The following is an 11,826-nucleotide window of genomic DNA, read 5'->3' on the forward strand; positions in this document are numbered from 1 at the left end:
TGCCTGCTTTAGACATAATTATGCAGCCACGACGATTACGTGTACCTATGGCTTCTTCACATACAAATACCTCTCCTGGGCTTACATTGACCCCCACTGCCTCTCGTAGTCTCACCGTGCCTATTGGATCAAGTCTACAATCGGCTGAAAACCAGCATGTCTCTCCTTCGCAAGCATTGGTGTCTCCTTCTACAACTTTGACTCCTGATGGAGAAGCGTGTCATGAGTCTCATGCACCTGAACAACCTGTAGCTGAGCCGGTTGTGGTACCTGAACAGCCCGTAGTTGAGCCGACTGTGGTGTCACAACCAAATGCAACAGCCAATACGCATCCGATGTGCACACGCAGCAATACTGGTGTTTTCAAGCCCAAAGTTTTCCTCAGCAACCTTGATGAGGCCATCCCAGAAACTGTTTATGAAGCCTTTCAGTCTGAGAAATGGTCTGCAGTTGCCCATGATGAGTTTAAAGCTCTACAGTAAAATGATACCTGGACTCTGGTCCAACTCCCAGTAGGAAGGTCGGCTGTAGGATGTAAGTGGCTCTTCAAAGTCAAGAAGAATGATGATGGTATTGTACAAAGGCACAAAGCACGTCTGGTTGCGAAGGGGTACTCACAGGTACCAGGACAAGATTTCCAAGAGACGTTTAGCCTTGTGATTCGGTTCTCTACGATCAATATCATCCTTTCACTGGTTGTCTCGAAGAATTGGCCGCTTCAACAAATCGATGTTAACAACGCGTTTCTCAACGGTGGGCTGACTGAAGATGTGTTTATGAAGCAGCCACCTGGATTTGAGGTGTACAACCCTAATGGCACGCCTCTTGTCTGTAAGCTACAGAAGGCGCTCTATGGTCTACGACAAGCACCACGAAACTGGCACAACAAGCTTCGAGATAGCCTGCTCGCTCTGGGATTTCGAGGGTCCAAAGCTGACAGCTCCTTGTTTGTTATCGATCAGGCTGGCACTCACACGTTTATCCTTGTATACGTCGATGATATCATACTAACTGGAGAATCACTCAACCATATTGAGTATGTGATTCGTGAACTCAATAAGCATTTTTGCTCAAGGACCTTGGTGATTTGTCCTATTTTCTGGGTATTGAAGTCAAGCGTGATGCTAACTCCATTGTTTTAAGTCAGAAAAAGTTTTTGCTCGATCTATTGGCCAAAGCGAAGATGACACGTGCTAATCCGACTGCCTCGCCTATGGTTGTAGCTAATAAACTCTCTAAGGATGAAGGTAATCCGTTAGTTGATGCCTATGAGTTTCACAGCATTGTTGGAACTTTGCTATATACATGGCATACTCGACCTGATGTGGCTCTTAGTGTGAGCAAGGTTGCTCAGTACATGCAAGCCCCTCGCGAATCCCATTTTATGGCAGTTAAAAGGATCCTTCGATACTCGACAGGCACAGTGGACTATGGATTATTGTTCTCGACTGCTGGCTCTAATCTGTCTATTACTGCATTTGCGGATGCAGACTGGGGAGGTGATGTTGATGACAGACGGTCGATGTCTGGTCATTGTGTATTCCTTGGCAAATGTTTGGTGTCCTGGCTGTCAAGGAAGCAAAAGACAGTCTCTCGGTCAACCATGGAAGCCGAGTATAAAAGCCTTGCTGATGCTGCTGCAGAAGTCACTTGGATGAATGTTGTTCTTACTGACTTAGGTGAAGACTCGAATTCAACACCAACAATCTGGTGTGATAACTCAGGAGCCGTTGCAATGGTGTGATAACAGGTCCAAAAAGGCTCATGAACTTTCCAGACCCACTAAATTTTAGATCTTATGTAGTTGGCACTGGTAACAATCACAATCATCCTTCGCGGGTATAAAGGAGTATAAGAGGCAGGAGGGTACAATATTCTATCCTACAACGCTCTTAGCAATAACTATTTTATTTGCTTTGCGGTTGTGTTTCCAAACAGTATAACTATGACAATCTTTACTCATAAAAGGAAAATGACTTACCTCTTCACCAAATGCACCCAAATATGGGGATGGCCAAGGAGTTTGCTGAGCAACTTTCATGAAATAAAGTTCAGGACAGTAACCAGGCGATCAATACCCTTATCAAAAGAAATACACCAGTACCAGCACCGTAGGTCATTGAATGAGCAATACATCCACTCTCACTAGCAAGGAAAATATTGTAGAAAAAGGTCAGTGCTTCAGATTTAATATAGCTAGAATCATGGATAAATGCATATGTAAGCACAAAATCAGAAAAACAAGAGAGCTGAAAATTCACCTGCAGCATGTTTTCCAACTTAGAGAGTATAATCTACCACACAACAAGCATAATGCAGGCTCATCAAGCACAGCTTTGCAGTCTGGGCAACATTTTTTTACATACCTTTTGAAATAAAAAAAAAAAAAAAGCTTTTTCATGAATATAGATGGATATTCTTGAAAGATGTCTAACAGCATGTCTAAGGATGAATTTTTAACAAACCGTTGCAATAGGTCTTGATACACATGAGGCAGGGTCATCAACAAGGGAACTGCAGGATTGCAGTAGAAAACATTTCGAAAACCACAGGCTTTATATGCCTTTTGGAAATGATGAGACCATTTTACTGCAAATGATTGTGAAACTCCATCCTCGAGAATAACATCTATAGGAGGAATCCTAAACATCTTCTCCAGTTCTTGTACCCCATTCAGCTCCACTGAAGTAATTTCAGTTGTATCCATCATATCAGTCATCACATGAGATGACTCCCAGACAGTACCCCTATCGCAGCATGGTGCTGCGGCAGAAGACTTAAGCAATTTCCACAACAATGCACACCTCCGCAAATAAGGGAAACTCAATCTTTGAATCATTTCTTTAATATGACAAAACGGTAAATATCATTTGATACAAAATACCAGCGTGCCCAATCAGATCCACGAAGAATGCCGCAGACAACAGTAATTAGGGAATGATGGGAACCTAAATCATTGATGTTACATTCATCTTGCCCAAAAAATAAGATTGCAGCCTGATATCAGTAAATTACATTCAGAATTTTAGTTGCAGAGCAAAATTAGAGTGACTCATAGTTTCTTTCATATAAAATCACTTCTTTGAGGAAAATTCCGTACAGGAAATAGGATCCTTCAAAAGAAATCCCTAAAATAAAACATCTTTATAGTTTTGATAAAGCGAAAGAAAAATCTTCACAAACGTTTTGAAGTTCCATTGTTACTTCATACAGTTTCGTTTGACCAGAAACATTGTTCATTACCACATTTTCTTGTTTATATCATGCACCAGAAAGTCCAAATGATTGTCCTTTTTTTCCTTTTAAAAATGTGTAAATAGACCACCCAAGGAACCTATATGAAGAGAGGTAATGGCAAACCTGAACCACACAGACAACATAGAAGAGATGCAAAAGAGATAACAAGGACTCCTCACACGAGATAAATGGGCATGGAAGACAGAAGAGAACCCACATCAATGATGAGAAAGGGTCACGGGCAAGAATAGGATCAGACGACCGATTCCAAAGTTGAATATCAGGATATAATGCTTCCTTATCATCATGCTCCAAGATGAGAAGGAGATTGTCTGTCAACACACAATCATGAGTCCAACATTTAAAATAAGAATCCACACCTAAGACAGCTTATCTGCTGTTTGATAATTGTATATACACTTAGTAGTGCTAAAGAGATAACACCGACCCACTCACCTATCCACATTTAGATGTATTTCTGATTCAAAAACCATTGAAAGACCAAAATAAATAACCATGATTTCTATTTCTAAATGTCTACAACCTCTACGATTTACTATCAGATCTAAGTGCCAAATTTCAAGTGAATCTCACAGCAATAAATACTGAAAATAATACCTTCCTGTTTATGCTTGGTGTTGTGGTAGTCAAAGGAAACACCAGAACAAATAGACTCTGCAAACAGTTGAAGACCTCTGAATCTTTGAAGAGAGTTTGTACTGCTCTGGTTCTGGACAACTCTTAGCAATAAGGAAAATATAAATTCACTCGAAGAATTAAATTCCTTATACAACGAAGCAAGGTTATAATTTGCAGCCATAGAATTCTTTTCACTACGAGCTGCAATTTCGGTTGACATAAGAGAATACTTAAGTGTATCCCATAAAATTACTGGGTAGCTTAACCTTGGAGGTCCTAAGAACCTATCCTGCTTTTTTGAAAAATACATTTTAGACAGTGCACGAGATATAGGTTCCAGATTGCGAATTGTTCTTTCTTTTCTTTGACGAGAAAAAGCTTCGAAGAAATCAGACCTCCTGACCACCTTGGCAGCAGTTGTTAGAAGAGATAACCCTCTCTGAAGCAGGAGGGAACATATAGCTTTGTTTGGTGGAGAACCTATAGCATGCACTTGATCAACAGTTGAAGTCGTAGGCAGCCTTCCAACCTTCTGGAAATTCCCATTCACTGCAGGCAAGATAGAATTTGCTAGTCGACGACACACAGGACACAAAAATTCTCCCTTCTGGAAAACTCCAATTTCACGATTCATGTTCCAAAGCCCATAATACTTGTAATTATGCTAACTATGAATAGAAGTTAATTGTGACTGATAAGTTTGTGATGACATTTTTGAGATATCAACCGCACAATCCCTTGCGAAAGGACAATATGGAGTCCAAAAGAAACGGAACCAAATATAAACTCAACCCAGAAACCACTATTTACTGCATTAGTGAATAGTGATAAATTGTATATGGTTGCATGAGCTTTTTAAGTTCCAGAAGTTCAGGATTATGTTAAAAAAAAGGCAAATCTATCTAATAAGAACTAAAACATATCTTTTCTATGAAGACTTACCTCTCTTTCAGTGATGATAAATAGCGATCAAGGCAACCCTGATGTACAGCATGCCCACAGGAAGACAGATAAATTCCATCACAATCTAATGGGCCAAATCCATCATAAAAAAGAGGTTGTGAAGTAGGTTCTGTCAACCAAACACAAAATCCTAGATTTCTTTTTCAAGAAATGATAAAATGTTAATTCATTTGTGGGTGGAGATTTCATTTGTCTCAAGTAATGGGTAAAATGAAGAGCAATCACTTACTTGGAGAAGAATCAAGAAAGAAACAGGACTTTTGGAAGTAGCATCATGACAAAGAGAGCAACTTTGTTGCACAGAACCTTCTGTTTCATGTTCAGCATCGGAATTAGACATTTCCGAGTCAGATTTTGAATCATCATCATCAGCAGAAGTGATGCTTGACAGAAATTTGGATTGCTCTGCTTTCATTTTAGATTACAAAAAGTAAAGAATACAGAAATGATTCAAACCAACTAACAAACTATAACACTGAGATCAGGTTCCATTTTAATTTAACTTCCTCAATTTTGATAGGTTAGGTGCCTTTCAGCTTGGTCATTAATAGGCAAGCACTACACTTCGCACTTAAATGCAAGAAACTAAGTTTATCATTCCATACAAGTATTTTTCAACAGACCAGTACACCTGTCATAAACCAATGAGAGGCAAACCCCCATAGATGGATTCACAAGAACACCAACATGGCAGAGTCAGAAGAGAGATACTGGCCTCTGATCTAAATGATACTCGTTTTAGGGGTACTAACAAATGAAAACTTACACAGTCTAAGTAAAAGCCTTTGCAAATAATGTTAAAAAGAGAAAATCCCTAAAATATCAGATTGTTTAGATTTTACTTATGCCGTACTAATTTTTTAAACACTGCTCACTGTCACTTCAAATGCACCTCAATTTCGTCCAACGCCATACAATTTATCAGATTCTCTTTCAAATTGCGAAAATTCTTTCATTTTTTGTACTTAACATAAATTCAAATATAATTATAAGGCAAAATCATACCAACATGACAAAAGTTACAAAATGATCACTTAATTATTTATATATTTTAAATTTATCCTTTTTTTTTTGTTAAAAATGAATGTCATTTTGAGTTTGACGTTAATCTATTAATTGTGATATGATAAAATTTAATCTTAAAATCTTAAACGTTAAAGATTAAATTAATATAAAAATATGATGCAAATCAAAATGATAAATTAAACATACTATAAAAATAAAAGTGAACCTTAAACCTTCTTCTAAGTTTGAATTTTTATCCTGTTTTTATATATTTGTGGTGCACCGTACTTTTTATTGAATTGTTGATATCATGTAAGATGAGAGGGAAAGACAAACGAGGTGAAAAAGCCAAGTTAAAGAGACGGCAACGGCAGCAGCTGAGCTGGGTGCCAGACTATCATCACATGCTCTTCTGCTCTGCACCATCAACACCGGCATGTGTGGCTTGTGGCAGTTTAGGTTAAGGGCAAGACTGGAATTTTCTTAAAAATATATTTTTAATATTTTTTTAATGTATAATTATTCAAAATTGGTTTGAGAATTGGATTAGAAGCATCTGCCACTGTTTCATGGAATGAAAAACTAGAGCATTACATATATAACCAAGGGCTGCGGGCTGCATGTTTACTTTCATTTGCAGCCGCTTCAGCCTCAATTTGCTGGAATTTTGACAAACCAAACACGGACGTAAGATCAATGTGAAAACAAAAAAAGTTACTACACCATACTCACTTTCCTAAATTATCTCACTTCTTTTTTTGATAAATCCTACCAGAAGCCCAATTTTTGCTTTTACCCAGTTACCCGCAACTACAAACTTTCCCGGGAAAATAAAGGAGATATGTAGAGCGGGAAACCAAGGTAAATTAAAGTAAAAAAGATATTTTAGAAAGGGGAGCTACTGTGAGATTTAAACGCGGAAATTCTTTCCGGTGAAGGTTTGGCCGAACTGCCAATTAGCTGGTGCCGCGTTCCAGGTAGTGGATGTTCGTCTATCACTGCCCGTGACTCTAAACGAGAGTGCCTGACCCACCAAAACGGCGTTTGATTGCCAGTTCTGACCCCAGTTACGGCTCATGCTCATCCAACCGGTTTTGGTTCCTTTGATGCTCACCTTCACGATATCCCCTGCACCCGCAACGTTGGTGACCAGAACCAGGTGGAAGTAGCGGAATCCGTTAATGGTGAATCTTATTCCCCCTTGCTTTCGGCACGGCACTCTAAAATAAACAAACAGTTAAAAAATACTGTTTGGCTGCTAAGAAAAATATCAAGTAAAAGAGGAGGGATTTTACTGACTCACCGACGGAAAGAGACCGGGACAATACCGGCACGGTACTCGGCGATTTTGAGGAACATAGGCATGGAGAGATCAAAATGAGGGCGTGGAGGGTTGCACCAGCCGCCATTGTCACTCGGGAGAGCATAATTAGGAGGGCAAAAGTTAGTGGCGGTGATGAAAATGGAAGGGCTGCCGGCGTGACACCATCTCTGGTCGTTTGCGCACTTGATCTCAAAACAAGCACCGCAACTGAGGCCACTGTTGAAAAGCGCCGTGCTTAAAGCCGCCGTGTTCAGGCCGTAGCCTTGGCTGTAGAGATTCCCATACCCACATGCACCGCCTGGAGAAGAAAAAAAACAAACAACCAAGATTTTCAGTCACATTTTAATGGAAAATGCAGTGCGAGAAAACAAATACCCATTGTCCCAGAAGCATCACTGCCACCATAAAAGTAGCATGGGCACTTTCCCAAGCTCCACCGGTATAAGCTCCGGGGATTCTTGCATTCACCACAGCAAGAAAGGACAGCAGTAAAGCAAAGCAGAGCATAGTCAAGGAAGAAGAAGGAGTAACAGTAGCCATTGTTGTTTGGTTTTCTTTATAAAAAAAAAAGAGGAAAAAGAGAGAGAAATGGTGATTGTGGGGCGTAGCGGGAAGATGGTGGGGGTACTTATGGAGGAGCCGAATTGCTGAAATGGGGGGAAGGGGGTTAAACTGTTGTTGAAAAGGTAATCAGAATGTGAATATATTTAAATAGTATACAATTACTTTAATAATAATACATGTAATATAAAATTGAATTTAACTCGACTAAAAAACTCACGAGTTTTAAACTATCAAAGTTCGAATTAAACTCAAAAATTAAAGTTGGATTTAAGCTCAAAAAAATTCAACTCAAAATATTATTATACTTAACTCGATTAAAGTTCAAATTCTATAACACGAATCTTAAGTAAATGAAAATTTTATTTATTTTTTATTTTGGTATCAATTAATTTACTTCGGCTCGTTAAGAATTCAAGTTGAGTTCAAGTTTGAATCAAGTCTATTCATTTCAAGAGTTTATCAGACTTTGACTAAATAAATCTCGAATAACTTATAATTTACCTCGTTCCATTTATAACCCATTTAGTTTGTAATTATTATTCTTGGTACTCAAACTCAAAACATTAAAAAATAACAATAATTTGTTTATCACTAAAAATACTTGGTTTCTGTCATAACCAAATTTGTAGTTGTAGGGTTTATATATATATATATATGCTCTTTGAGAATACTTGGCATCAACAAAAGTTTCGATTCTATTTAAAATTAAATAAATATTTTTTATTTATATGATTTAAATTTAAATATTAATTAAAAATATCGAAATTCTACTTAAAACATCAAAATCTACGCAGTTTAACAAGAGCTGGGATTGATAAATCATATTTACAAGCAGATTTTATTATCATTTTCAAACCAAAAGTAAACCATTGTAGTTGTTAAATTTATATTTTAAATTTTTTATTAAGTTAAAATGAATAAATAATTTCAGTTATTTGATAATGAATGTTTAATCATCTTGCTGCAGTCGTTGGTGCTCAAACTTCGTGACATCTAGAAATAACAACGATTCTTTTAACCAATAAGATAAATTAGTTTAGGCTTATATTTTATATTTTAGGTTACACTCTCCTCTTTTTTTCCTAAAATTAGATTGGTTTATTTTTCTTCATAAATAAAATTAATGATCAGAATAAAATATTAAAAAAAATTTTATTTATATTTTAGTGATTATTTATATAATTTATCCTAAAATTTTTAAGAAATATACATGATATAAATTGTTAGTTTAATTTATAAAAAAAATAAATTGTTAGTTTATGAAATATACAGAGAAAGGAAGGAAAACCGCGTGAACTGGTGAGAAGTGGGACCAAAAAGCAGCCTTTAGCGCGTGAATAAATCAACCCAAGCCAACAGAAGCCGTTGCATGCTATTAAAACTTAACTGTAAAAAAGGGTTATCTCCATTTTCAGTCGTTTATTACCCCCACTAGCTTTTATTTTATTTTATTTTATTTTGTAAATTAACTTTTTAACTTTTTTATAAATAAGGTTTTTTGGGATTAATTCTTCAATCACATAAAATAATTTAACTTTTTACCAATTAAAAAATAATAATTTTGATAAAGTACACAAATGATTTTTGACTATTAAGTGTTGCTTGTTGAGTATCTCGTCTATTAAAAGTTACAAAATAATCACATAATTATTCATATATTCCACACTCGTCATTTTATATTAAAAAATTAGCGGTCAACTGAGTTAGATTTTAACATGTTGACTAAGATATAATAGTCTTTCGAGATTATGAGATCAAATTTTATCATATATCAGTCAATAGATTAACGTTCAACTTAGACTGCAATCAAATTTTTAACGAAAAAATATGAGTTTGAAATATATGAATAGTCGAATGACCATTTTGTAACTTTTAATAGTCGAGGGATTAAACAAAGCAATACCCTATAGTTAGGGGATTATTTTAGAATTTTTAATAGTTAGGGGGTTCAACAAGGTAATATTCTATAGTTGGGGGACCTTTTGTGTACTTTACCCAACAATTTTTGTGAGATCACTTGACCATATAATCTATATCAAGCAGAGAATCTAAAAATATTTATTAGGGTAGGCACACATATATAAACAACACAATTTTAGAAATGAAATGGACACATAAAATTTTAGAATATATATTATCAGTAAAATAAATAATTAACTAAAGAAAATTTAAATTTGAAGATCAACAAGTAAAATCTATGAATCCGCCATTGTCTATGTGAAGAGTTAAAGCGCAAGCCTAAGTTATTAATCCGAAGAATACAACCTCCTCGATAGAACATCAAAAGACCACATCGATGGGAGTGAGCAACAGTCAAAAGTGAAGGTCTCAAGACAAGAGAAATTGAGTTTCGAAGAAATTGTAGAAAGATTATGAAGAGGGCATGTTACTACTAAGTATGTTTTTGGCTTTTATATACCTTCCTCATATTTCTCAATCTCTAGACTTCTTTTTCTTCATTTATATGATTCTACTTTAGCTTTGGTAACATAAACAAATGTATGTTGATCACGGTTTCCGTGTGTACGTGGTCGCACAATAATAAATTTTTAGTATCATAATTTAGCTCTGGCAGCATAAATAAACTTTTATTATTGTAATTTAACTTTGATATAAAATTGGACACCGGAAATGAATATCGCATTCTGATGGACCAACCAGATCTAGCAAATCCTGCATTGAAGATTTAATTAAGTTTTCAAGTGCTTTCCCACCAACACATTTACAAAACTATGGTGATGCCTTTTGTTCTGATTGCGGAAATGACTCTTGAAACTCTTGAAAATTTCAAAATTATATATATATTTTTTAAATCTTTATCATCAATCTAATTTCATACCCGGAAATTTATAATTTTGCACCATTAAATTTTTAATGTAAATCCTTAAATTTGCATCATAACATAAAATCTTATGTTCGTCTTTGCTTGTATATTCATGTTAAAAATGGGTAAGTGGTAAAACAAACTTTTTCAAATGTGGAAGGGATCATTATGCAATTATTGAATTGTTTGAGGAGTTAATTTTTTTGTACTAGTACGGTAATTACAATATAATATATGTTCGATATATTTTCAATCATTTGACAATGAATGCTCAAACTCAAACACTCATGCAGACAACACATTTGAACCCTATAATCTTTAAAGATAACAATATACGTCCATAAAATTTAAGCCATACATGATTAAAACAAATAAATGGGGTTATGAAATCTGCCCCATCTTATTAGGGTTTGACTTTGCATGTATGTAATAAGAACAACCAAATGTTTCATGTTACTATGATCACATGGGGATTCATTATTGTCTAATTTTATTGAGATTAAATAAAAAGCTTAGAAAACAATGCAGTCCTTTAATTATATACATTATTCCAAATTAATCATTTCCAATAACTCTTAGTAACGCTAAAAACAAGCAAGCTAACATATGAAGGAATACTTGTAACATGGAATGTTATAATTAAAACAAAAATTAAATACTCAAAGGAATATAGTAACGTGCATTTTCCGTAAATGATCAAATTAAATACTTAATTTCCTAGTTGACTTTGGGTTTGTAGTGTGAAGCAATATATTATTATTTAGACTTTTTTATATTAATTTTGTTAATTTAATTCTCTTATCAAAGTACTACTAACATGGTACCTCATTTCCTGTTCACGTCTACCCATAAAAATTATATTTAAATATCTAAAATGTATTTATTTTAAGGGTAAAGTACACTAATGGTCCCCCAAAAATAAGATATTACTTTATTAACTCTCTCTCAACTATTAAAAGTTACAAAATGATCCTTTGACTATAGGAATTGCTTTGTTAAGTCTCTTGACTATTAAAAGTTACAAAAAAAGTCACCCAATTGTTCATTCCATTCCAAACTTATAATTTTTCATTAAAAATTTGAAGACAATCTGAGTTTGACATCAACCTGCTGACTAAGATATAATAAAATCTAATCTCATAATCTTAAACGACTATCATTTCTCAGTCAACATGTTAACGTCCAATTCAGGCGACCGTTAATTTTTGACAAAAATGATGATTTTGGGACATAATTAATAGTCGAGTGACCGTTTTGTAACTTTTAATAA

General features: G+C 35.2%; 1 protein-coding gene and 1 pseudogene across 1 annotated transcript; both read right to left on the reverse strand.

Moving 5' to 3' along the window:
• Positions 1-2,670: 2,670 nt before the first annotated feature.
• Positions 2,671-4,510, reverse strand: LOC120214106 (E3 ubiquitin-protein ligase PRT6-like). The gene is made up of 3 exons (XM_039212085.1): positions 3,856-4,510; positions 3,361-3,569; positions 2,671-2,997 (listed from the first exon to the last, which is right to left on the reverse strand). The coding sequence occupies exons 1-3, from the start codon at positions 4,508-4,510 to the stop codon at positions 2,836-2,838; spliced, it is 1,026 nt and encodes a 341-aa protein (XP_039068016.1). The 3' UTR covers positions 2,671-2,835.
• Positions 4,511-6,627: 2,117 nt separating this feature from the next.
• Positions 6,628-7,785, reverse strand: LOC120214168 (annotated as a pseudogene).
• Positions 7,786-11,826: the final 4,041 nt, after the last annotated feature.

The sequence above is a fragment of the Hibiscus syriacus genome, unplaced genomic scaffold (genome assembly GCF_006381635.1).
Source record: "Hibiscus syriacus cultivar Baekdansim isolate YM2019G1 unplaced genomic scaffold, ASM638163v2 tig00110053_pilon, whole genome shotgun sequence".
In the NCBI taxonomy this organism is placed as follows: domain Eukaryota; kingdom Viridiplantae; phylum Streptophyta; class Magnoliopsida; order Malvales; family Malvaceae; genus Hibiscus; species Hibiscus syriacus.

Excerpts from the sequence above, each read along its gene's own strand:
- LOC120214106 (XM_039212085.1), bottom strand. The coding sequence starts at position 4,510 with ATGAATCGTGAAATTGGAGTTTTCCAGAAGGGAGAATTTTTGTGTCCT. Across the intron at positions 3,570-3,855 it reads CACCAAGCATAAACAGGAAG|ACAATCTCCTTCTCATCTTG; the intron begins GTATTATTTTCA and ends GTGTGTTGACAG. Across the intron at positions 2,998-3,360 it reads ATGTTGTCTGTGTGGTTCAG|GCTGCAATCTTATTTTTTGG; the intron begins GTTTGCCATTAC and ends TACTGATATCAG.